General features: G+C 41.7%; 2 protein-coding genes across 12 annotated transcripts in view; both read left to right on the top strand.

The window, feature by feature from the left end:
* Window positions 1-818: 818 nt before the first annotated feature.
* On the top strand, window positions 819-23667 carry emc1 (ER membrane protein complex subunit 1). The gene is made up of 22 exons (XM_067370667.1): window positions 819-927; window positions 1100-1227; window positions 1463-1528; window positions 1605-1698; window positions 1779-1907; window positions 2019-2145; window positions 3567-3722; window positions 3821-3988; window positions 4353-4424; window positions 4499-4597; window positions 4686-4782; window positions 6384-6500; window positions 7211-7410; window positions 7487-7636; window positions 19049-19210; window positions 19286-19405; window positions 19485-19622; window positions 19723-19896; window positions 20022-20232; window positions 21829-21913; window positions 22029-22158; window positions 22311-23667. Exons 1-22 carry the CDS (start codon window positions 836-838, stop codon window positions 22488-22490), a joined length of 2895 nt encoding a protein of 964 aa, XP_067226768.1. The 5' UTR covers window positions 819-835; the 3' UTR covers window positions 22491-23667.
* Window positions 23668-24518: 851 nt separating this feature from the next.
* ubr4 (ubiquitin protein ligase E3 component n-recognin 4) overlaps window positions 24519-26741 on the top strand; it is a 58504-nt gene continuing 56281 nt past the window's right edge. For all 11 annotated transcript variants that reach the window (XM_067372141.1, XM_067372138.1, XM_067372144.1 and 8 more), the window contains exon 1: window positions 24519-24650. In XM_067372141.1, the coding sequence (XP_067228242.1) occupies window positions 24526-24650 (125 nt within the window). In that variant the 5' untranslated portion in view covers window positions 24519-24525. The remainder of the gene's footprint in view (window positions 24651-26741) is intronic.

The following is a 26741-nucleotide window of genomic DNA, read 5'->3' as shown; positions in this document are numbered from 1 at the left end:
ATGATGCCAAAAAACAGGAATTTAAACATAACTATAAGTTATAACTATATTTGCAATGAGTTTAGCAATATAAACATTTTGGGATGCAGAAAACATTGAACACCTGCATAGGTAAACAAACTGCAAGTTTGAAATTGTCTTTATATTGTGCTGCCACCTAACGGCCTAAACAGCACTTTAGGAACACTGGACTCGTTAAAATGAAAATTAAAACCTCACAAATATTGTCAAGCAGGACAAAATCATATTTAAACAGAACAGAGAACAGGTGGACAGACAGAAACAACCCCCTGCGATCAGTTTTGATTCCCATAGAAATCCATTAAGATGGTCTACAGACACCAGAAAAATAAATTTTCAGGTTCCAAAGTTTATTACCAAGTTATTTAAATATTTTCATATTCATTAAGCAAATCATAATTAATAATTTAATATAATAATTTATATTAAAAGAAATGTTAAAGAATTTTAGTTTAGGATCGCAGGTCTTTCTGCTTAAAAAAATAACATCTCTCATATTTCATAACAACTTCTTTATTATTCTGCTAATAGTAGCTATTAGTTAATAAACTTTCTATATTGTACATGACCCAAGAAGCATTATAAATCCAGTCATAGGCAGCACGCGAATGCCTGATGTTAATTTGTTACGCAGCGGTTCACGCCGATAAATTTAATTGCATTTAAAAATACTTTTTGTATTAATAGAGATAAACTAAAATCTAATATCAGATAGAATGGAAAGAATACGCATATCCCTTTTTATTGTTTTATTAAAGGTCGGCTGTTTGGGTCCTTAACCGCAGAGCATTGTGGGAGTTGTTCCTCTGCAGCAATGGCTTGGCTTGTAGTCAGATTAGCAATATCTGTGTCTTTATTATATACTGCATCGGCGGTATTTGAAGACCAAGTTGGAAAGTTTGACTGGTATGTAAACGGGATTTGTAGCTTTGTGTTGGTTTCACGTATTATCCACAGTGGGATTTCTGCGACTGTAAAAACAGCCGGTACTTTAAGCAGGCTGCTGACTGTTGTCAGCTACACCGGGCTCATCAGTCATATGTTAACATTACTCTCAACTCACTGCGGTTTCTTTCAGGAGGCAACAATTCATCGGCAAGGTGCGTTTTGCCTTGTTTGACACTCATTCTCAAGCGTCTAAAAAGCTCCTGGTGGCAACTGACAAGAACGTGTTTGCTTCACTCAATTCAAGGACTGGAGACCTGTGTAAGTCTTTACTCATTTTGTACATTAAATCTTATATAGGCTTTGTGTATAGAAGTTGAGGTGAAAATGTTTTTATTTTTTGTATAAGCCCTTATTGGTTTATTAGACTGAGGGGGGATATTCTAATATATCTACCTAGTTAAATTAACTTGTTCATTAAAAAAGCAAGAATTAATATTGTTTTGTATGATCAATTCATTTAATAGTGTCAGTGAAATGTTTTTGACTCTTGCAGTCTGGCGTCATGTGGATAAAACTGGACCAGAGGGACATATTGATGCGCTGCTTATGTATGGACAGGGTAAGCATGTGGTGAAAAGTGTGTATTGTGAAATTGGGCTTTGTTTTTTGGGTCTTAAACGGTTCTTGTCTCTTAGACGCTGTTGTTGTTGTCGGGAATGGCCGTCTGCTTCGCTCCTGGGAGACCACAGTCGGTGGCTTGAAGTGGGAGGCAGTGCTTGATACTGGAAGGTTGTATTTTGTGTATGTTGTATTGTGACAGAATTGGGTTTAAATGATGCATCAAACTGAGTGTCCTCTTTTGACCACAGCTTTCAGGCCGCTGCCTTAGTTGGAGTTCAAGACTTTGTGAAGTATGTTGCTGTGCTGAAAAAATCAGCAATCTCTCTCCATGACCTTTCAAGTGGCAGTCAGATATGGGTGGAAAACCTACCTGACAGGTGATGAGAAATCTTGGAACAGCTTTTCTTTTTCTGATGTAATTGATTCTCATTGCTGCTAGAGATTAGTTCTAGTTCTTGACTTTTTTTTTTTCTTTTTTTTTCCTTCAGTGACACTGTTCAGTATCAAACTATTTATTCTGGTGGGAATGGACTGGTGTTTGTTTTGGGATTTGTGCCGAACTCCCATATTGTTATTGTTGAATACAAAATTGAAGATGGAGAAATCATGAAGAAGGTATGGAGTTTACAACACCGTTCAAACATTTGACTTTTTTGAACAAAATGAATACCTTTTATTCAGGATACATTAAATTAACTGTGTGACAGTCAAGATATTTATAATGTTACTAAAGGTTTAATTTCAAATACATTGTTCTTTTGAACTTTATATCCATCAAAAAACCCTGAAAAAAATTAATCATACTTTCCACAAAAATATTAACTGTTTTTTCTTATATTTCTTGAGCACCAAATCAGCATTTTAGAATGATTTCTGAAGGATCATGTGACTCTCAAGACCAGAGTAATGAATTTAGCTTTGCATTACAGGAATAAATTACATGTATTCAAATAGAAAACTTATTTTAAAGGTCCCGTTTTTTTTTTTTTTTTGAAGCTTTGGTTGTGTTTATAGTGTGCAATATAACGTGTTCATGTTTCGCGTGTAAAAAAACACAGTATTTTTCACATAATTTACTTATCTGTATACCGCTGTTTCCACTGTCATAAAAACGGACTGATGACTTCCTTCTATTAAGTTTTATGAAGTCCCTCCTTCACAAATACGTAACGAGTTCTGATTGTGCCAGCGGGTCCTGTGTTGTGATTCGACAGCAGCTTAGTTTACCGGTTATGGTCCATAAACAACGCCTTCTCCAGACAAAGAGGGAACTGCTCCATCTTTCAAGAATAATCTTTGTGCGAATCCGGCATTAAACTGATTGAGATTGAGGAAGCTGTCCTCAGAAAAATGTGCTGCACATAGTTTTACATGTGGATTATAATTTTCGGGAACCGAGTTAAACATAAATTGTAACCATTGATCTCTAAGTACAGCATCCCTGGGAAGGCCAAACAAAGGTGATTGGACTGCGGGATGAAAATAACAGCGCTTCGACGACATATATACACATATATACTATAAACGCAACTCTTGCTCTTCTCCGTGGGAGCGCAACAAGACCACGCCCCCTTTTTTATGTATTCCTGTGGGCGGAGGTTAGTCAAAAAACTGTTTTAGTGACGTCATTAAAGAAGGAAGTAGAGGGATGTAGTCCAAACTGGCCGTTCGATGTAGGCGACTTCTGTTAAATAAAATATCTCGCTTGCCATTGAACTTTGAGCTTTAAAATTTTACAGATTTTATTTTTACTCTAACAACAACATTACACACTAACTAAAGTTTGAAGCATGGGATCACGAAGAACGGGACCTTTAATTTGTAATAATATTTCACAATATTACTGTTTTTATTGTGAAGTGATCAAATAAAATGCAGGCTTGCTGAGCTTTCAAAAACAAAACAAAAAATCTTGCCGCCACACAACTTTTGAACTGTAGTGTATAATTTTACAATAATACACAAATATAGTAAGTTTTCTTATTGAGAGAGTCAAGTTACATAGATAATGATAGTCACACATTTGTTTTTCTTAGAAATCAGTTGAAGCTGCATGGATGTCAAGCTTGGAGAACAGCTGTGCAGTCATCAGCTCAGGGATCCTACTGTGTGTGGATCAGATCACACAATCCCTGTATACTCTACCACTGCAGTCTGCAGAACAGACAGAAATGAGACAGATCCACCTACAGGTGCAAATGTCACTACATTTGTATTTAACATACAGTGCTTCCTCAATCTTCTGTAACTATCAGTAATATCATGGATGTCTCTTTTATTTATTTTTTAGACGCTAGACTTGGAAGTGGCGTCTGGATTCCAGCCTGTTCTGACGTCCACTCAGCCCAATCCGGCACAATCTCCTCTCGCTGAGTTCTTCCTGCAGCTCAGTCCAGATCATCACATCCTGCTGCAGCTCAAAGATGGCCTCATCGCTCCGCTCCGGGACTTTAATCCAGTAAGAACTGATAGGTCTCGCACATCTAAGGCCACGTTCACACCAGGGCTCTGAACCGGTTCAAGGAACGAATACTAAATCAAGTCTTTCTAATCTTTCTGATTAAAAAACGCTTATTAGAAATTTCCATTAACTGGTTAATAACATTATTTTATCGTTCTATTTAATATTTTAATTTGGCAGTCAACCGATCATGAATTTAAATAGTACGGCCTATGCAAATGTGACATTGACGCTTTTAACATGACTGAAATGCCCACTCGTTCATCTCTATTCCCACGTTTATACAGGCAGTATTCCTTATAGAAATTTGTATTTTTGTTTACTCTTCAAAGTCTAAAGCACAATGTTCTTCATATTTCAGTCATATTTGGCTGCTTTTGCTACATCTGGAGAGAAGACAGTTGCTGCTGTGATGTCCCCAAAGAATGATACTGTGAGTCACATTTCAAAAAACGTATTTACAAGTGTATATACTTGTATCTTAATGGGTTGTTGTTCTTATTCAAGGCTTGCAGCATCAACCTATTCAGTGCTGACACAGGGCGGAGGCACCTTGACACCACCATTATCTACCACATGGACCCTAATGGAGGAAAGCCAAACCGAGTGAGGACTGATGCTGAAGGATATAAGCTTAAACGATTATAGGCTGATCATTTGTGTTATTGGTGAATTTGGTTTGTCTGTTCTTTAGTTATATGTCCACGCCTTTCTGAAGAAAGATGACTCTGTGGGCTACAGAGTCATGGTGCAGACGGAAGACCTTACACTCACATTTCTACAGCAACCTGGTATGAACTACATTATGGAGGACTAGGAGTGACTAGTTATTTATCAATTTATTAATAAAATAGTAATGTGAATAAATTACTAATAAATAACTATTTAAAAATTACTGAATATATATAATATATATATCTCAGTGGCGTGCGGTCCATATAAGCTGCGAATGCTCTGCATACCCAAGCCATTCGTGGTCTCGGCAACTAATAACATTATAAATTACTATTAAATCCCTTGTTTGATGTGTATCATAAAGCCTACATGATTGGTAATGCGTATGTAACTGTCCGTAATTTATTTATTTGCCAAACGATGGTAATTTTCCTTAAGTCTGCCAGTTACGGACACTTCCGGGTAAGCTGATCTGCAGCAGCTTTTGCGCCTTCGCGCTTTTGTTATCGAACGTCATCATTGTCGCGCGTTCTCATTGGTTTGCTGGTCTATTGCAAATTACGTGGGCAGGATAAGCTATGAGCGGACCGCTCGCCCAAGAGGAAAAAATCGCTACTGCCAGATCTCCATTACCGAAAATCACATTGTATTTGATAAAAAACTAACCAGACTTAGCCAAATGGGGGGAAAAAATCATAACTAAAACTATTTTCATAGTATTTCATTTTCTCCATAGAGATTTTTTTATGAAATCGATATAGTTTTTGCGTTTGCATAATTTCAACTTTTTTTTAAAGAACTGATAGAAGAACTGATTTTTTTTTAAAGCCTACTGATATTTTTATTTATTATAGACTACTTATTTATTATAATTACATTTTTTTTATTTATAATAGGCTACTAGTTGTTTTACTTATTTTTAATAATTAATTTAAAAGGTACTTGTGGCATACATTTAAATTGACGCCATGGTGTTTTTTATTTGTCGTGTCTGATACGTTGAAGTATGTCGTTTCTTTGACACTAGCGGCACCTAGCAGATTACAAAAATACAGCATATTTTGCAAACACACCTTTCGCATGTTGCGCCTCCGTCGACTAAAACGTCACAAAAGCTCTTACAGGTGCTTGTGAAGACACGTCCCCACAGGTAAATATGGGCTACTCTCAATAAAAGTTCCAACATATTAGAAATACTTTTCACTGTGTTTCTATTTGTCATGAGCAAGCAAATGAGTAAACTATCAATGTCTAGAGAGAACGTGAGTGTCTCGCATATTAGCTATAAACCCATTCAACGTAACTCTATTGGCCACATGTATTTACATGACGCACCACACAGCATACCCGTTTAAAAAAGTCACCGCTCGCCACTAATATTTTATTGTATGAGTAGCTGAACATGCAATATATAAAAAGAGAGAACAATACCTCTAAAGAATGAAAAAAAAAATATTTTTGTTCTAACTTCATGCATTTTTTTTTTATCAACACTTGAATGTTAGTTTCATAAAAAAGCTTTTTTGCTCCCTTTTGCCTATGTTTTGATCCGGAGAGTCTCTAGAAGATGCGTTATGGCGCCCCCTACCATATAAAAGTGAAAACTGGAAAATTCTCTCAATGGTGGGGAAAGAGTTGATATAAACAACAAAAGGCAAGGGGTTGATTTTTTTTTTTTTTTTTTTTTTTTTTTTTTTGTGTGTGTGTTCTACTGTAGGCAGGGTAGTCTGGATGAGGGAGGAGGCCCTGGCTGATGTGGTCACCATGGAGATGGTTGATCTGCCTCTGACTGGAACACAGGCAGAGCTGGAGGGAGAGTTTGGAAAGAAAGCTGGTAAAGTGCAACATAAATGGACACCATTGTTTATGACTTCCTTTATTTATTTATTTTTTTTTTGCTTATAACATGTTTATAGTCTTATTCCTCCGTTTTATGTCATTATGGAGCAATCAGGTTAAGAAAAGTTAGTTCACAATATGAATGTTAAAGTCAACATGAAGTTTCATTTAAAAGCCATTTTACTTCATGCACCAATGCATTGTTAGGACCTAAAACGTATTATAAAACAATCTAAATCAATTTTGATTTCATGTTGACTTTAAAGTCAAAAATCTGTTCAGATTAAACCAATACAGGCTTACATACGAGTGTTATGTAAGCCTGTATTGTGCGTTTGTGATTTATGTCTGTGTGTTGGGATGTTGCTGCTTTTGCTTGCTAAGCTAAAAAAAACCTTCGTTCTTACTCATCTGTCCTGTTTTCCATGGCTTGCCATTTCTTTCTGTATTTATTTATTTCTGTTTTCTTTTGCACTCGCTGCACTCGGATCCAGCCATTCAAGGTAAAGTAGAGAGCTTCCTCTAATTTTGCTTCTCTTCCTAATCCTGTTTATTTTATGCGAAGTCTTTGTCAGTGTCTCTAACTTTTGGACAATGTATTTGCTTAAGAATGTAACTAAAGTAATGTTAAAGCTGTTTTTTTTCTTCAGTGAAGAAGGATGGAGTTATCTCTGACACTTATCACTGATCTCTTTTTGCCTGCAGATGGGCTGTTACCCATGGTTCTCAAGCGCCTCTCTTCCCAGTTTATCCTGCTGCAGGCCTGGATGGCCCACCTCTGGAAACTCTTCTATGATGCCCGGAAGCCTCGCAGCAGTGTGAAGAATGAGGTCACCATAGACACACTTTCTCGGGATGAGTTTAACCTGCAGAAGATGATGGTGATGGTGACCGCCTCTGGAAAGGTAACTACAGGAAGCACAGATGTTTTGTCCTTTTAGCTGTCCTGTCGGTAAATACATCTGTCGTTTTTCTACACAGCTCTTTGGCATCGACAGTAAATCGGGAACCATTTTGTGGAAACAGTTTTTAGAAGACATCCAGCCCAACTCCATTTTCAAGCTCATAGTGCAAAGGACCACTGCCCATTTTCCACATCCTCCACAGTGCACACTTCTTATAAAAGACAAGGTAAGATTTTGAAGTTTGCTTTTGTATGGTCTAGGGGTGTGACGAGACGGTTGGCTCACGAGGACGAGACGGTTGGCTCACGAGAGCGTGACAAGATTTTTAAGAAATCCTCAGTGACGAAATACCTGGCTAGATATATAATCTGCATGTGCATTTGAAATGTTTTAACTAATCATCTTGTAATGAATATAATTTCAGTTCTACTTTCTGAGTATGAATTATCATATGCAGTAAAAGTCAACAATACTCAAGCACTGTAAAAGGTTTTGCCACAAACTCAACTTGACTGGCTTCTCTTCTGTATGATTTCATATGAGTCTCTTCAGATGTTACTGTACATGATTTATGAGCTTCTAGAACTTTTGACCTCACTAAACTCTAGGGATGTCCCGATCACGTTTTTTTGCCCTCGAGTCCGAGTCTGAGTCATTTGATTTTGAGTATCTGCCGATACCGAGTCCCGATCCGATACTTCTATAATAGCCTACATAAAAAAGAATAAAGAGCGAAAAAACAGATCCAGGAACAGTGCTTTTCCGGTTTTTCAGGTATCTAACAGTAATCAAATAGTAATCAAATATAAAATTTCACTGCATATTATCTTTACATGTGTAACATAAATAAAGATTAATCATTATTGAAGTTACAAAAACTATTCAGTCAAGAGCAGTGAGTGATTTCTTTGTTATTTGTTGTTTGATTTAACATTAAAAACAGGCAGCAGAAATAGTTGTTTTCCCTTTAAGACATGCACGATCCAGTACACATACTGTTCCACATGCGCTGTCTTTCTCGACTAATATACGTTCACTTAAGACATAACCGACTATGTTTGCTAGGATACTCGCTAGGACGGGCATGTTGACATAATTTTTGTATGAATGTGGCCGCCGAAGCGCAAGACTTGAAAGAGAACTCAGTATTTGCGCACTGACTGAAATAAGCTGACAAATCTTCTCACAGCGCGTGTGAGTTCTCTTTCGCGTCTTGTTCTTGAAGGTTTAAATCAGCAAGGCTTAAATGAGTTAGTTTAAACACAGACAGCAACGTGTGCTGTTCAGGTCTCACCTGCGCTCGCGCTCTATCAACACCCGGGTGATGACGGTGTAAATGACTGGACATTAGAGCAGACGACACTCGCAGTTAACAGTTTACAAAGAGTGACTATTTTGTCCACGCTTTCTGATTATCGTTGTAACGTTTTGTGCATCTATCGACTGAAACATACATTATCTGAACTCTGTCTGTTTTCCACGTTGCTATTTTAAACAAACCATATTAACCAATAGATGCGTCCAGTGTTGCCAGATTGGACTAAAGATTTCCAGCCCAACTACAGCTTAAAACCCGCCCATTTCAAAAAATACCAGCCCAAAATACATACTGTTCCCTTTCGAGAACGGTCTCTCGACATGGCGTCAGAAGCTGACGCTTTGGGGACTCCCTTTTCTCCTAATTCTCCTGAAATCCTATTGCACAACGCCAGTGAAGTTGCAACTCTCACTGGCCAATGCCAGCCAAGACGGCGAAAGGGGCGGTACCCGCCTCTATATAATGCGCCGACCTGGCGGCATAAGCTCAGAATCTTCCTTTTCACTTCAACAATTAATAACTTCGACATTACTACGAGACAGCTGTGGAGAAGACGCGAAGTAGACGGATTACCCTCTCGGCGTTCCAGCATGTCTACCTTCTGCACGCTGTGTTCGGGGCCTATCGAGGCTCCGGACACCCACGAGTACTGCATTCTGTGCCTGGGACTCGCCCATGCAGAAGCAGCACTCACCGGGTCGGGCTGCCCGCACTGCGAGGATCTCCCAGTGCGGGTGCTGAGGGCTCGGAGGAGCATCGCCCTTGGTGACTGTCCTAGGCAACGTCCCACTGCCGCTGACGAGCCGCTGGTGGGACAGCCGCATAGGGGCGATGATGCGGGAATGAGGTGTGACTCACCACCCCGCCCTCCTGTTTACTTCACCGAGGAGGGTCTTCGACCCGCCCCCGGCGCGTCGGAGATGGTTTCGTTCGGCGCGGCGAGGGATGACGAACCCGAAGAGGCCATGTCCCTAACGGCGTCCGAGAAGGACTGGGCGGACAACCTCTTGGAGGAGCGCTCTGAGCCGGAGGGGCAGGTGGCGTTTCAAGACGAGCTTGTTAGGGTTCTTACTAGGGCCGTGAATGATCTCGGTCTTGAATGGGATTCTCCCGACGAGCCAGCGAAGAGCAAACTGGATTCGTGGTTCCTTCACTTGGGCCGCCGAGCCGCCGCTCCGGGAAGCGAGCCCCTTTCTTTCCAGACCTGCACGAGGAGGTCGCTAGCACCTGGGCCGCGCCCCACTCGGCGGCTCGCGCCCACGCCAGCGGCTCGGAAATATTCACAAAAGTTGATGGCGCTGAAGCCCGTGGTTATACGCGCATTCCGCCAGTCGAGGAATCTATCGCGGCGCACCTCTGCCCCTCGTCAGCTTCCCTGAAGGCAGGCGCTATGTTGCCGTCAAGACCCTGCCGTGTGACCGCGCATATCGCTGATAAGGCATACGCCGCCTCAGGTGAAGCAGTTTCAGCACTTCACACGATGGCGGTACTTCAGGTTTTCCAGGCTCAGCTCCTGAAATCCCTGGACGAGGGGAGGCTGACCCCGAGGCCTTTAAAGATCTGCGCGCTGCGACTGATTTTGCCCTGAAGGCAACGAAGAAAACGGCCCAGGCGATCGGACGAAGCATGGGCTTTATGGTTGTGCTCCACCGTCATTTGTGGCTGACTCTTACAGAGTTAAAAGATGCAGATAGGAAGGCGCTGCTCAACGCTCCTTTATCTCCCTCCGGCCTTTTTGGGGATGCCGTGGAAGCGATTGCAGAGCGCTTCTCTGAAGCACAGAAGCGTTCCAGGGCGATGAGTCATTTCCTTCCGCGCCGGGCGCCGCGCCGCCTCCAGCGCGCAGTAGATCTTCTTCGGCTTCAAACAGGCCGCCGAAGCGAGCTCCCTCTGCTCCCGCCCCTTCGGCGCCAGACCCGGAGCCTTCTGCACGTACCAGAGCACCCTGGCAGAGACCGCCGAAGTCGCGTCACGGCTTTAAGAAAGGCGGCCGCCCCGGCACTGCTCCCTAGTTCTTCGGAACAGAAGCCTCGTTCCTGACGGGAGAGTGCAGAGGAGGAGGACGCTGAGCGAAGGACCCGCTGCGAAGCGTCCGAGGTGTTCTCGAGAAGTCCCCTTGGCGGTTGCAGGCGACTACGAGAATGTTTCTGTTGTAAATGTAATAAAGAATGTTACAACCTCACAAAAGAGCTTTTTCTCCTCCTCTAGCAGCGGCAGCTTCTCGCACTCTATACGCAGGCGAATTGCTGCAGATACAATCGGGCTCGCAGCTCTCCCGTGTAATCGGCGGCGCTCGCGCTCCGGAATGTAGGTCCTCCGCCGCAGCGGAACACCCGTGTCAGTTCTTACATACACGACTCGCCGCCTCTCAACGCGCCCGTTCGTCAAGAGAGCTGTCAGCGCGCTACCCCAGTATACAGCGACGTTGTCCTGAATACAGAAGGCGGGGTGCCCCGTCCTCTGTGCCAATTTGTGAGCGCTTGGCGGGCTGTTCCGGGTATTTCGGATTGGGTGCGGAACGTAATAGAGAACGGCTACACTTTGCAGTTTCGGCGCAGACCGCCCCGTTTCAATGGCGTGGTTATGTCGACAGTGCCGGCTCACAACGAGTCGGTGCTGAGGCAAGAAGTTCTCAATCTACTCGCAAAGCGCGCGATAGAAGTGGTCCCGCCAAGCGAGAGGGAGAGCGGGTTCTACAGCCGCTATTTTGTCGTTCCAAAGAAAGGCGGTGGCCTCCGTCCGATATTAGACCTGAGACCCATCAACCGGGCTTTATTCAAGCGCCCTTTCAAAATGACGACATTGAAACAGATCCTCGCGCAAATTCGGCCCGAAGATTGGTTTATTTCAGTAGACCTGAAAGACGCATATTTTCATATTCGGATCGCCCCTCGTCACAGGCGCTTTCTGAGATTTGCGTTCGACGGCACAGCATATCAGTTCACAGTTCTGCCGTTCGGATTAGCCCTGGCTCCTCGCACGTTTTCAAAATGTGTGGATGCAGCGCTTTCCCCCCTGAGAGCGAACGGAATACGCATACTCAATTATTTGGACGATTGGCTAGTTTTAGCCCATTCGAAGGATGTGCTCAACGGCCACAAACGCACTCTATTGCTTCATTTGGAGAACCTGGGTCTATGCGTGAATACACAAAAGAGTATGTTATGCCCCAGCCAGTCAATCTCGTATCTGGGGGTGGAGTTGGACTCGGTCGCGATGAGAGCGCGTCTAGGTCAGGAGCGCGTTCGCGATTTGATGTCCGCCCTGAGTGCTTTCAGTCTGGGCCGTCCTGTAGCGCTGAAGGAATATCAGAGGCTCTTGGGACGGATGGCGGCGGCCGCGGCGGTATGCCACCACGGGTTGCTTTATATGCGCCCCCTCCAGTTATGGCTGAAAACTCAGGTACCAAGGAGGGCTTGGAGAATGGGCTATGCCCGCGTTGTGGTCACTCGCAGGTGCCTGAGCACGCTCGCGCCGTGGCGGAATCCCGACCTGTACCGACGCGGCGCCCAGCTGGGTGTGGTTACGCGGCGGAGAGAGTGGTCACGACGGACGCGTCGACGACGGGCTGGGGAGCTCATTGCGATGGCGTTCCAGCGTCGGGCTACTGGACGGAATCGGAGAAGACGTGGCATATAAATCGCCTCGAATTGAGGGCGGTCTTTCTGGCTCTTCGAAGCTTCCTCACACAAGTCCGGGGCCATCATGTATTGGTTCGTACGGACAATGTTTCGGTGGTATCGTACATAAATCGCCAGGGCGGAGTGCACTCGCGAGCCCTTTACGAGCAGGCTGCGCAGCTTCTACTGTGGGCCGACCACCATCTGCTCTCCATCCGAGCGGCGCATGTTCCGGGCCACCTGAACAGCGGCGCGGACATGCTGTCGAGGACGGGATCCCTCAAGGAGAATGGAGATTGAACCCCGGGACAGTGAGAATGATCTGGGAACAGTTCGGGAAGGCGGAAGTGGACCTATTCGCGACGGAGGAGAACACGCATTGTCCTCTGTTCTTTTCTCTGTCGCGCTCTCCCCTGGGAGGGGACGCACTGACGATGCCATGGCCGAATGTTCGCCTTTATGCATTTCCTCCGCTGAAGATATTGTCACAAGTGCTGCACAAGATCAGGGAGGAGAGAGCGTCGGTGCTTCTAATCGCCCCGTACTGGCCGAACAGGCCGTGGTTTCCCGATCTGCTGGAACTGTTAACGGCTCCCCCGTGGATGATTCCACTGAGACGAGACCTTCTGTCCCAAGCGGGCGGGTCGATTTGGCACCCCAACCCCGAATGGTGGAAACTTCATGTGTGGGTAGTGCAAGGGAGCCGGTAGATCCGAGCGTTCTGTCTTGCCGTGTTATGGACACGATTACGGAGGCGCGAGCCCCTTCTACAAGGCGCCTGTACGCTTCTAAATGGGCAGTATTTGTGAAATGGTGCGAACTGAATGGTCTCGAACCGGGAAGCTGCCCCGTCTCAGGCATTCTAGATTTCTTGCAGCAGCGATTGGACGGCGGCAGTATGCCTTCCACTCTTAAAGTCTATGTGGCAGCTATTTCAGTTTTTCATGTCCTTATCGATGGGCGCTCGGTGGGCAGACACGACCTAGTGGTAAAATTTTTTGAGGGGTGCAAGGCGACTAAGACCCTCTCGCCCCCCCACGGTGCCGTCATGGGATTTAGCTCTTGTGCTCGAAGCGTTGACTCGGCCGCCTTTTGAGCCGCTCATGTCAGTCGGCTTAAAGGAGCTCTCACTTAAAACCGCGCTGCTACTCGCCCTCGCTTCAGTGAAACGCGTGGGGGATTTGCAAGCGCTTTCTATTAACGCTGATTGCTTGCAGTTTGGGCCAGATGATTGTAACGTCACACTCAGGCCGAGGCTGGGTTACGTGCCTAAATCACTGTCAACGCCGTTCAGAGCTCAAGTGATAACTCTTTCGGCTTTCACCCAGGAGTCAGTGGATAACGCGCCTCATCAGGAGTTATGCCCAGTGCGAGCTTTGCGAATTTACATTGACCGCACGGCTCAGTTCAGGCTCTCTGAGCAGCTGTTTGTGTGTTTCAGCGGCAGTACCAAAGGACGTTCCGTCTCTAAGCAGCGGCTATCGCATTGGGTGGTTGATGCGATCACTTTGGCCTATTCTAACCAAGGAATGGAATGCCCTATCGGCGTCAGAGCGCATTCAACGAGGGCGATTGCATCCTCGTGGGCATGGACTAAAGGCGTCACCATCAAAGACATTTGTATGGCGGCGGGCTGGTCGTCGCAGAACACCTTCGCCAGGTTTTACAATTTGGACGTGTGTTCTCTAGCCTCACAAGTCCTGGCGTTGAATACAACTCATATTCTACCTGCAGTTCCCGCCCATTAGCTGAGGCTGGTGGTTTCAACTAGGTCGTATAAGTGAATCTGGGGGCGGAGCCAGCGCCACACCCAGTCTGTGGCGCTCTCCCCTTCATGTTGGCAGAGCGAGCTGTATGAGGCGCGTTGTTGTCGCGTACGTTATGCCACCATAAGCGACCTGGAATATGGGACACAGTTCCAGTAGTTCGTCTATGTCCTCGCAATGAGCAAGGGCTCACTATGAATTCTCTCATGTTACACCTACGCCAGCAACAGCTGCTCGTTAAGTGTATGTTCTTTTTGCTGTGCCCGGCCTGGCCGCCCACATGCTTCAATACCCCGTATGTAGCCTGTATATTATTCTTGAATGCATACAGTGTTAGATGAGTAACCACGTTATAAGCATTTCGTAGGCGTGTACTCATTGGGGATTATGTTTTATTACTGTTCATAGTAGCTCCGCAGTGGCTGAGCTTTCCTTCTTCGCTGTTCCCACGGCGTTGTTCTATACAGTCCCCAAAGCGTCAGCTTCTGACGCCATGTCGAGAGACCGTTCTCGAAAGGGAACGTCTCCGGTTACTATGGTAACCTCGGTTCCCTGAGAGACGGGAACGAGACATGGCGTAGACTGCCGTGTTCACCGCTCAGGTCTGCTGTACTCTCGTTCAGTCGGAAGATTCTGAGCTTATGCCGCCAGGTCGGCGCATTATATAGAGGCGGGTACCGCCCCTTTCGCCGTCTTGGCTGGCATTGGCCAGTGAGAGTTGCAACTTCACTGGCGTTGTGCAATAGGATTTCAGGAGAATTAGGAGAAAAGGGAGTCCCCAAAGCGTCAGCTTCTGACGCCATGTCTCGTTCCCGTCTCTCAGGGAACCGAGGTTACCATAGTAACCGGAGACGTTATTAAAACTGTTATAGAATAAAACACACAATTTTTTTTTTCTTATTAAACAACCAGACTAACAAATCGCACATTGGCGAGCACCATGGCTCGCCCCAAGTATATTCAGTAGCTACATCTTTTTTTTTTATTTTTATTTTTTTATATAAATATAAATGATAATTTTAATAAAACACAAGGTCTACATCGGAAACCTCAGAAGGGGACAACATTTTTTATTTTTCTTGTGCTACTATTGTCAGAACTACAGTTATTTTCTAATAGGCCAATTCTCAAATCATTTCATTATACTTTTCTTTTTGTATTAGTAGGCTATACAAATTTGTGCTTAATTACCAACTAATTTTTTTTATATAATCATTATTAAAATTATTATTATTATTTAACTTATAGACCACTGGGCGAATCAACATGAGTTCTCGTTTTTTCCTTCTTTTAATTTTAAATAAAATAATGACTGAATGATACACTGAATCGTCACTAGACACTATATCAGCTATTACGTTTCAGAAATGATCAAACATCAGAATTGTACATCAAAATAAAACTGTAGGCTAATAGCATAAACACGCTTACCTTTTAATATGAAGTTAACGTAGATAATCCCCGCAGAACTGATGAAAATGTCCTTATTATAGAACAATTCTAGAACTATATAATAGGACCAACTTTGTACAGTCACAACCAGTTTGATTAATAGATTGTTGAGTCAAATCTCTCCAGCAACTGCCTGGGAGGTTTGAATGTTGCCGAGGTAAACCCATTTCTGACCAGGCCAGTGCGCACATCCATGATGCTGGAGAGTAAAGGTAGTCCCATGCGATTCCTAGTGTCATCTTTTAAAAGCGAGACGAGGGAAAATGCCCGCTCAACATGGGCATTGGAAACAGGCAGAACAAGAAGTCTTATGGCACCTTGTGCCAATTCCTGGAAACACTTGTGCCCCCCTGCATCTTTAAACGCTTCGACTTCGAGCCAAAACTTGTCAATGTCCTGATCATCAGAGAAGTTTGCGGTTGCCACATTCCTCCACTGCGTTTCTAATGTACCAATGGGGCAAGAGAAAAGATCAGCTGGCAAGTCCTTTACTCCAGGCCTATTTATAGTGGACATAACAGATTTCGGGCAGAAGAGCTCCAGTTTGCTCAGGATTTCCATTGAAGCAGGTAAACGCAATTGGTACTGCTTTACAAGTTCTTTTAGAAAATCCATACAACGTGAAGAAATCCTCTCCTTCATGTCTGGGGCTAGCCTACTTTCCTCCAGTTTGTCCATAAATGTGGTACCCAGGTCTGCATCCAGAGGGGATAGGAATATGCCAGACTGTGTGAGGTCAAGTTCACGGAGCTGCTTGTGATTACGCAAGACGCTCGGTTTGAGAATGCGTCTCACAGTTGTCATGTACAGCCTTTCCAAGTCTCTAAAGACACCGAGAGAGTTTCCTGTTTCTAATTGAAAGCATTTATTTACAGCTTTGATTTCCATCAGAACAGGCTGAAGAAAGTACATGTAAAGGAGATTAGTTTTGTCATTGTACATTTCCTTTAAAAGCCGAGCAGTATAGCAGTGTTCTGTACTTGAAGCCATGTTAAAATGCAGTGTGAGGGCATCTTTTTGATCCACAATGCGGTTAATGCAGTCAGCCATCACAAGCCAACGGGTACAGCTTGGACTTATTAATTTCAAGGGGCAGCCCCCGTTATTGATAGTCTCGTATATGTTCTTGTACTCATACTGCCGCTTTGCTGAATGTGCGAACCAGTTGTAGGTTTCTCTAACCATGTATTCTATGTTGCTTGGAAGAAGCTGCATTGCTTTATTTGCAACAATGTCAAGTGAATGGCAAACACAGCGAATAAGCTGCAGGTTTGGCTGTATTTGTTTAAGTAGGGTGAAAACCGAGTGGTTTTTTCCAACCATAACGCTGGCACCATCTGTGGCAATGCCCATCATGTTTTTAATCTGGAGACCGTTCTTTGATAGAAAAGCGACAACAGTGTCTGATATGGCTTTAGCATCAGCATCTGTCAGCTCCACAAGTCCAAGATATGTACTTACAAACTTGCTGTGTTTTTTTGAGTGGTATTTCACACAAATGCAAAGAAGTTTGTTCACGGATATGTCAGTGCTTTCATCGAGATACAGGGAATATGGAGACTCCCCAATATCCTCCACAAGTTCTTCTCTAAAGTGTGGCGCGAGGACAGATTTGATAATGGCTGTACACTTTGTCCGGTGCATTTGGAATGTTCCCATCTCATCTTTCAAAATGTCTGACAAATCGTCCACCGCATTTATTGAACTGTGACAAGCAATATAGGCAGCGATTCTAATTTCACGGCGCTTTTGGTCATCTTTGATCGGACACTGCCCTGCTGCTCCCGCTGACACAGTAAAAGTTTTTATACTTGGTGCACAGCGCGATTTGTGTTTTTTTGTATTAGCATGCTCTTTCAAATCATTTAACTGTGCTCTGATTTCTGATTGACAGTATTTACAAAATGCCTTTGTATCATCGCCTACCACAGGTGTAATCCATGTTTTTAAAGACGGGTCGCTCTCCCATTCCTTTCTGTAGGACTTTTTATATTTACCCCACTTTGGCATGATGATGAGGATGAATGATGATCACTGATGATGATAATGCAGTTTTGACGATTAGCCTACAACAACCCGCCAATCAAGCTTGAAGTCTGATTGGACAGGATTCCCCTGAACCTTATTGGCTAACCTGAACCATACCTAATTTAAACGTCATCCTACATTATATAATTTATTTTATAGATAGTTTTCATTAAAAAAATAATAAAGAATACTGTTTATAGTCAAAAATAAAAACCCACCTGTTGCATCAAAAACCAGCCCAAATTTTAAAGACCCGCCCAATGCATTTTTTTCCGGTCGGACGTGACCAAAAGGAGCCCAATTGGGCGGGAACCCGCCCAATCTGGCAACACTGGATGCGTCGTCATTCGAGATGGACCGCAGTGTAAGTGGAGAACCATATGGTTCGATTTTTTTTTTACCGAGAACCGTTGCACCCCTAATACATATATATCCGAGTCCTGATCGGGAGGTAATGTCCGATTCCGATCGAGTCTGAAACCACATGATCAGGCCCGATTTCCGATCACATGATCGGATCTGGACATCCCTACTAAACTCACCACAAATTGATCATAGAAATAAAAGCGGCATAAATAAAAATTAATAACACAGTTTTCTCTTAGTCTTAAGTGCAAACAATAAGTGCAACCATAATCAAAGTACTCTCTCAATATTCAAAGTGCAAATAGAGATCTGCAAGCATGATACAGAGGTAAGACATGGTTACAATTACACAGCCCAGATAGCTTTCATACAGGGAGCCACTTTCAAAATGCGGGGTATTGAAATCACGTCTGAATGCATGTTTTACTTTCACTTTCGTGACCATGCATACTCTAAATGCAACAAATTCTCTGCCATGGTCTTGTCAGTCATCTCATCACTAACTCGTCGTCACATGATCAGTGAACTATGATTCCTGCTGCACTACGTATGACTCAGCAGCTCGTGCTGGATAAGCTGGATGGGATTGAAGTGACTGTTATCCAATTGAATTAAATGGTTTTTATTTATATTTGTTCATAGATTTTTTTTTTTTTTTTTTAATTTAAAGATAAAAAGAACTGTGGAGGCGTAATGTAACTCTAGCGGTGGCATATTTTATCCTAGAAATTTCACACTTGGCCATGGCTATATCGCAAGACAGCTTTTCACCTCGACAAGAAATCTCATCACACCCCTAGAATGGTCTAATCTTTCATTTGTACATTTTTCTGTTTGCTAGTTTATTTGCTTGCTCGCTTGATTAAACGTTTGACAGTTACTTTACTTGTTTGCACATTTGTCTGTTCATTTGCTTGTTAGTTTGTTTGCTCCATTTGTTCATTTGCTTGTTTACTCATTTTTGCATTTGTTTACTAATTTGTCTATTCGGTTGCATATTCATTTGCTTGTTTTTTAATTTGTTTTTGTTTATTTTCAATATTTTTATTAATTTTTGTGCTAAATTTAAAAATGTACTCTATTTGTAGGACACAGGTCTTGGAAGCCTATATGTCTTCAATCCCATCTTTGGCAAGAAGAGTCATATTAGTGTCCCTGCTTTACCCCGACCTGTGCTTCAAACCCTGCTACTTCCTGTCATTGACCAGGACTACGCTAAAGTCCTTCTACTTATTGACGATCAGTACAAGGTAGATATCCGTCCTTCTGACAAACCTTCTGTGTTCCTTGCAGAATGTGAATCCATTTCTTTTATTCTCTTTCAGGTCACAGCATTCCCATCTACTAAGAATGTTCTACAGCAACTTCAAGACACCGCATCCTCTATATTCTTCTACCTAGTGGACACCAGTCAGGGAAAGCTGTCGGGTTTTCGTCTCCGCATGGTTAGCATTCATTCGACAGGCATACAGATAGAAAGCACTTTTGGTGCTGGTGTTCATAAGTGACTTTATTTTCCTTCAGGATTTGTCTACAGAGCTGATCTGGGAGGTGGTCATCCCTACTGAGGTGCAGAAAATAGTGGCTGTCAAAGGAAAGCGTGCAAATGAACATGTGCATTCCCAAGGCAGAGTGATGGGGGATCGTAGCGTGCTCTACAAGGTACTGCTGACCTTGATGACTCCTGTTTTTGGCCAAATGAGACCACTTTTCTAATCATTTATCCTGTCTGTTGTTTGTTCTACCTGTTGTTCCTCTGCAGTATCTGAATCCTAATCTCTTGGCTGTGATAACGGAAAGCACAGACACTCATCAGGAGCGCAGCTTTGTTGGAATCTTCCTGATTGATGGTGTGACTGGCCGTATTGTTCATGAGGCGGTGCAGCGGAAGGCCAGAGGACCTGTTCACTTTGTGCACTCTGAAAACTGGGTGGTGGTAAGTACTCAGGCTTATCAATCTAATATTTTCTAAAAAAAAAAAAAAAAAATTTTGTTTTTTACGCTAAACATTTTTCTGGTGCAGAATTTAACACTACTTTTTGTGTTTTCTTCCTTTTATAGTATGTGTATTGGAACTCCAAATTTCGTAGAAATGAGTTTTCTGTGTTGGAGCTCTTTGAGGGAGCAGAGCTTTATAACAGCACAGTGTTCAGCTCCCTGGACAGACCACATCCACCTCAGGTGCTGCAGCAGTCGTACATCTTTCCTGCTCCCATAAGCACTTTGGAGGCCACACTTACAGAAAAAGGCATCACCAGCCGACACCTTCTTGGTTAGTACTGCGCATATTGTGCAGTTAGGAATGTTCAGATATTGAAAATGTTCATGTTATTGCTATTAACATTGCATTATTTCATAATGCACAGAATGAAAGATGAATAACTATTCCATTTAAAGGTGTAATGTGTAAAATTTGGTAGGATCTATTAACAGAAATGCAATATAATATACATAACCATGTTTTCAGTAGTGCATAGAGACCTTACATAATGAACCTTTGTTTTTATTACCTTAGAATGAGCCATTTCTATCTCGTACAGTTCTATCTTGTCGTCCCCCCTCCATGTCAAGTCACCATTATGTGCTGGCCCGCCACGTTTCTACAGAAACCACGTTCCTACAGAAGTCGTCATCTGGTTTATTAGAAGCAGAGACCAGGAGAAACATTGTGCCACGAACGAACAAGTTTTAGAATGCTTTTCAATCCACAAATCACCAACATTCAAACATGCAAATGTTAAAAAAAAATGCAATGTTAATGAACATTAACAAGCAATATTCCGGAGGTTAAAAAAGGCAGATTTAGTAAGTGAGGAAATGTGAGGGAGGAAGGAGAGAAGAATCAAAAATTATGCTCGGGGGTTCAACAGTGGTGGAAGGTTGAACCAGTAAGCCAGCAATAGTAACGCTGTTAAGAGACTGGATGTAGATACGTGTGTAGGGCTTGACATTAACTTTTTTGCTCACCAGCTACTGTGGCTAGTGGTTTTCCAAAGTTGCTAGCCACTCAGCATTTTCACTGGCCACAATTTTGACATTGATACCAAAAAACTGCCATAAAAATATTTTTAATATTATCTTATAATTTGGCAGCCGGTATATTAGGCTGCTGTCACTTTAAGACCTGATGTACGGATCCATTACTGTTAAATTAACGGTTCCATTACTGGCCCCTTTCGGGGCGTTCACACAGAACGCGTTTTTTCTATTCCAATGCACTACTTTACCATTGTTTTTCTATGTAAACACGCGCTTGATGGACGTGCATGACCGTTATTACGCTCGCGTCTTTTGCAGCGCCTCGCACATGAGCGCCGCGTTTTTAAGACGTCGTGTCAAGTTAAAAGAATTTCAACTTTTAAACGCAGCGCCGCTCATCAATATCAGTTCCAAAACAGTGGACCAATCAGAAGAACTCGGAGGCGGGGCAAGCGTTGCGAGCTTCTGTTTACAGTAGCAAGTTGGCATTACAACTGTTTTATATGACTGCAACATGGCAGAGTAGGCGTTCATTATTATCTTATTTTCTTTTTTTTCTATGTCAACTTCTATCTGTCAATTCTGCTATTTGCCTATTTCTGTTATTGTCGTTATTGCCTCACGTCTCAAAAGTGCGTCTCGAGACCCTCGCGTTCTACGCTGTGCTTTTTTTAAAACCACACTTGAGCGCCGCGTCTCGCGTTTTTAGACGCAAAGACGCGTTCTGTGTGAACGGCCCCTTAGCACATTCGTTTTCTTTCTCAACTGTTTTACATTCACTTAAAATTTACATATAATATTTTTTTAATACATATCTTAAAGATGAAAGTCTTAAGACAAATATCAGTATTCTCTTAGTAAATTCTGAGTGTTACTTTTTTCTTTATAGTGGGGCTGCCATCAGGCAACATTTTATCCTTACCAAAAATGTTTCTGGACCCGCGGAGACCAGAGGTGGTCTCGGAACAAAGTCGGTGGGTTCTCAACTAATATTTACTATGTTAAATTTCACATACATTATTTAGTTTTTATGATTAACAAATTGCTTGCTGAGTAACAAAGTTGAACATTGATTTTCTCACAATTTAGGGAGGAAAACCTTATACCATATGCTCCAGAAATGCCCATTCGTACAGAGTGGTTTATAAACTACAACCAAACTGTATCAAGGGTAAGAGGCATCTACACTGCCCCATCTGGCCTGGAGTCTACCTGTTTGGTAAGAGTCATAGTTTAGTCCATTGTTCATTTCACCGTATTAAATAACTTTATGTTGGTATGATTAGTCTTCATTTAAGCTCTGGACACCCATGTCATTACATTATACATAGTCACACTGAATAATTTCCATTTCATTTCTTTACCCTATAGGTGGTTGCGTATGGTCTTGACATCTACCAAACCAGAGTGTTCCCCTCCAAGCAATTTGATGTCCTTAAGGATGACTATGACTATGTATTAATCAGCAGTGTACTCTTTGGCCTTTTCTTTGCCACCATGATCAGCAAACGTCTAGCAGAAGTGAAACTGCTGAACAGGGCATGGCGATAAGACTCACCCTAATGGCCAGTTGACTTCACTCTCGCCCTCACTGCAATGTGGTTGACACATTGATGTCAGGAGACTAGCTGGTGGTGACTGTGTCAAAACTGCAAGATCATTTGATAAGTTTGGTGTATTTTTGCAACCAGCTATCTTGAGGATCTTGTGGTGTCTTGAGTGTAAGTGCATAGATGGCCATGATAGTTTTTCCCTTTTCAGAGAGACATAAAGATGTAGGTCTTTTTTTTTTTTTTTTTTTTCCCTCCAGCATTGAACAATTCACTGTCTAATTTGTTAATTTATTGTGCCTTTCGGGGTAACAACTCATGTGATTTAAAGGTACACTCGCCAGGTATAACAAAATAACTGTCTTGTTTATTATTTTTTTCCATTTTAGAATTCATTCAGTCTGAGTCTGCCTTTTCGAAGAGGCTGAAGGATGAGTTAATGTATTTTCAAATTTAATATTGAGGAAGGATTATTGCAAAGGGACTGCCATTTTATTTCAAATAATGAAAAGGATTGAATAGTGTTATTTGGTTTTAAACTAATTAAAGTAGTAGTAATATGATCTGATGAGCTGTTAAAGAATATATTGCCTCATTTCATGTACAGGATTTGAATGGACAAGCACTAGTGCACATGACAACTGTGAAATTTCAAGAGTCAAGACATTTGGATCATTTTCTCCTGTACATTAATGATAGAAGGTCCTGCATAGGAGGAGTTTGGATAGTTTTTTGTAGTTATTTTATGGTATGTCAAATGCACTGGATGGTTTGGAGCCATGTTCTTACTTGATATATTTATGGGCAAGATCCTATTATGCCATATCATATTCTGATTTTGACTCATACACATGCAAATCCTTGTGGTTTTACTATTGTGCAGAATGTTTCTACTCTTTTGATTTTCAGAAATAGGCCTGTTTATATACATAATTTTGAAAGCATCCCCTCTGCTGCAAATTAATGATGTCAGAAAAAAATGAGTTTAATAATATTTATAACAAAAGGATAGATATTCAGATAAGTTGGTAACAAACCTAATGCTTTTTTAAAACATGCATAAATTATTTGTTCTTTTCCCCAATCAGTAATAAAAGATTTACCCTTCCTAATTGTTGAGTCTTGAATTGTTTCGAAAATGTATTTATTGAAGTTGGAACTTGTGGATAGCCTGGGCAATAACCGCTGAAATACTTTCTGGTTGATCATTAAAGTAGGATAGTTCAGCCAAAAAATAAATAAATAAATAAAAATTCTGTCATCCTTTACTGACCCTTATGTTGCTACAAACCTGTATGACTTTCTGTGGAATATGAGCTATTTTGATGAATGCTGGTAACCAAACCTTCTTGTTTACTATGGCCTGATCTGATTTTGGACTTTTTAAAGGGGTAGTCACCAAAAAATTTAAATTTTTAGTTCAGCCAAAAAATTACGTTGTTACAAACCTGTACGATTTAATTTTTTAAATGGACCACAGAAGAAGACATTTTGAAGCATAAGTTCCATTATATGGACAAAAAATTTGACCATGTGCAACTGATCTGATTTTGGATGATTTTAAAGGGATAGTCGATAAAAGTACAAAATATATGACGTTTACTCGCCTTTATTTTGAATGACAGCCTCAGTCACTATCCACTTACATTGCATTTATTTTCCCCCATACAATTAAATTGAATAGCGACTGAGGGTAATTTCTTCCCAACATTTCCTTTTGTGTTTCAGAAAAAGTACATTAAGTAATACAAGTTTGGAAAAAAAAACATGGAAATACACGATGACAATTGTTTTATTTTTGTGTCTGTCCCTTTAAGTAAACGTTTCCTGAGCTGTTTGGCCACAGCTGTAAATAAAAAAGATATGATTTTAAGCTTTAGAGTAAAAACTGACCATCACAGTCCTATTATCTCAGAAGGTTATTACGTGCTCACATCATAAGACTTTTCATGTTTATCTCTGACGTCACTTCCTGTTATTTGGCGTCTGATGATTAACCTCATTTCCGCTCTTGGATTCTAATAGAGTATCTCAAGATGGCGTCGAGTGGAGGAGATGGAGAACCTGAGTGGACCGCAGCCGTACGGCCACTTTTATCAGCGTCCTACACGGCTTTCGAAACGAAAGAGCTACCTCAGCTTATAGGATCCATCATAAACAGGTCAGACGAGGGCTTGTTTGTTGAGTTGGCCCGTGCAGGGCTGAAATAAACTGTTGAGTGACTCTGCATTAGCTGTGATGCTATGGCAGCACCCAGGCTGTGTCTCAAAACCTAGTCAGCTGACTACCTTGACAGCATTTCGGGGCATCATAAGAGGGTTTGGGCCATTTCCAATGCGCACACGATAGCCCAAAATACTGTCTGAAATATTTTCCAAAGCCAAAAATGATTTTGAACGCCTAGACGTGCATATGATGCCCAAAAGTGCTTTTTATGTAGCCAGCTCGTTGGGTTTTGAGACACAGCTGGAGAGTTACTGTGCATTTACAGTAGCAGATACATCAGATTCTGCTTCATCATCAGGCCGGAGATCCATATTTCTACGTTCATATAACCGGCACGAACGATAAATTAACAATGCCGCTTACTTATAATGAACCTACTGGATCCCACGACATCCAACCATAATAAACTGATTTTTTATTTGTGTCGGAAGTGAATTAATTGACACCGAATGAGCTTGTTAGCCTCCCTCGATAAACCCCAAACAACGCTAGTTAGCCTGCTAGCCACTGTCAAGAGCTACTCCTAAGCGTCCCTTTATAATGTCAACCAAATAAATCTTCCTCTGTCAGTCAGTGGGAACCGTATTAGTCCCATTTACTCAAAGTTTTAATTGTAGTCGGTTCAATTTAATGCATATGGGGGTGTGCCTGCTAACTAGCCAGCTATGACTTAGCAGCTGGTGCTAGTGTTGCTGATGGTTCGCTAATTGTGAGTTAGCCTCTTTTGGTTAATGAATAAACGTCGAAATTCTGTTTTAATTTGTTGTAGTTGTCCATTTCAAATGCTTGTTAGTCTCGGTGTAAATATGTGTACTGTCATCAAAGTTTCGTTTTTACAGAAAAAGGTAGTAACGGTAGGTCTGTGCGCAAATAAACACATTACCGTGTGTGTCATTTAATGCTTGATAAACACTGATCTGACAACGAGCCAAACAGCTGCCTGAGCTTTAAAATAATACTTAATTTAATTTATGGTTTAAAAAACGTAAACTGTCTTTTTTGTCGTTGTTGATTAACCAGTCAAAACTGAAAGTAGCACGACTGAGCTGTAGGTGTGTCACAATATATCAATATATCGCAATGCAAAAAATTTAACTATATGTATCGTGGATAGTAACAATATGAATTGTTTAGTTCACCCAAATTTGAATATCATGTATATTAATGTAATATTATATATAATGTATATAAATCAAATAATGCAATGGGGGAATATTTGTGTGTCCTGACTCCTGATAATGCAGAATGTCTTATGTTACCAGTAAAAAGTGGCCAACATTATTTTAAATATATATAGTCAGTGACGGAGTACAAGCATATTCATCTAAAATAATTATGTATTTTCAGTTTCAGAATCATAAATATTTTTATTCTGGTGTCACCGTTGTCCTGCGCATTTGGGTTACCAGCATCAAGTCCGAGCCTATTAATTTCTACCCCCAATGTAATACCAAATTTAGCATTTTAATCAACAGTACATTGGAGTATTGCAATAATATCATGACAGGAGGGTGTCATTACACCCCTATTGAGCTGCCAACCTATACTGGACTAAACCAGTTTAATAATGATTGAGCCTAATTTTCTTTCAAATTTTTTCAAAATTTGTGTTACTTTCCATTATGAACTATGTGTTCATCTGTCTGGATCATTTAATATGATCAGTATGTATATTGTTTGCTGACATGAGTGTATTTATTCAAAAATAAAGTTTATTCCCAATGCAATTCTCTAAATGTATATAAAAAATAAAAAAGTACAAACCAGTGTTATTGTTTACTAAAACCATTACAAATAAATTGTAAATCTGAAATAAAATAAATCAGATGAAAAACTTAAATAAATATTAGAAATGCTGAAATAAAATAGGTTTAGGTTGTAGCACTAAAATTACAAAAACCGAAATAAAATAAAGCATATTAGAAGTATATACGAAAACAAACGAATAAAAATGACAATAGCACAAAACAACATTACTAAAACAAAATTAAAATGAAACCTGAAAATATAAAAAACGTCAATTCAA

Source organism: Chanodichthys erythropterus, chromosome 20 (genome assembly GCF_024489055.1).
Source record: "Chanodichthys erythropterus isolate Z2021 chromosome 20, ASM2448905v1, whole genome shotgun sequence".
NCBI lineage: Eukaryota > Metazoa > Chordata > Actinopteri > Cypriniformes > Xenocyprididae > Chanodichthys > Chanodichthys erythropterus.
This window is presented reverse-complemented; position numbering and strand designations above follow the sequence as displayed.

Excerpts from the sequence above, each read along its gene's own strand:
- emc1 (XM_067370667.1), top strand. The coding sequence starts at position 836 with ATGGCTTGGCTTGTAGTCAGATTAGCAATATCTGTGTCTTTATTATAT. Across the intron at positions 928-1,099 it reads CAAGTTGGAAAGTTTGACTG|GAGGCAACAATTCATCGGCA; the intron begins GTATGTAAACGG and ends GGTTTCTTTCAG. Across the intron at positions 2,146-3,566 it reads ATGGAGAAATCATGAAGAAG|AAATCAGTTGAAGCTGCATG; the intron begins GTATGGAGTTTA and ends TGTTTTTCTTAG.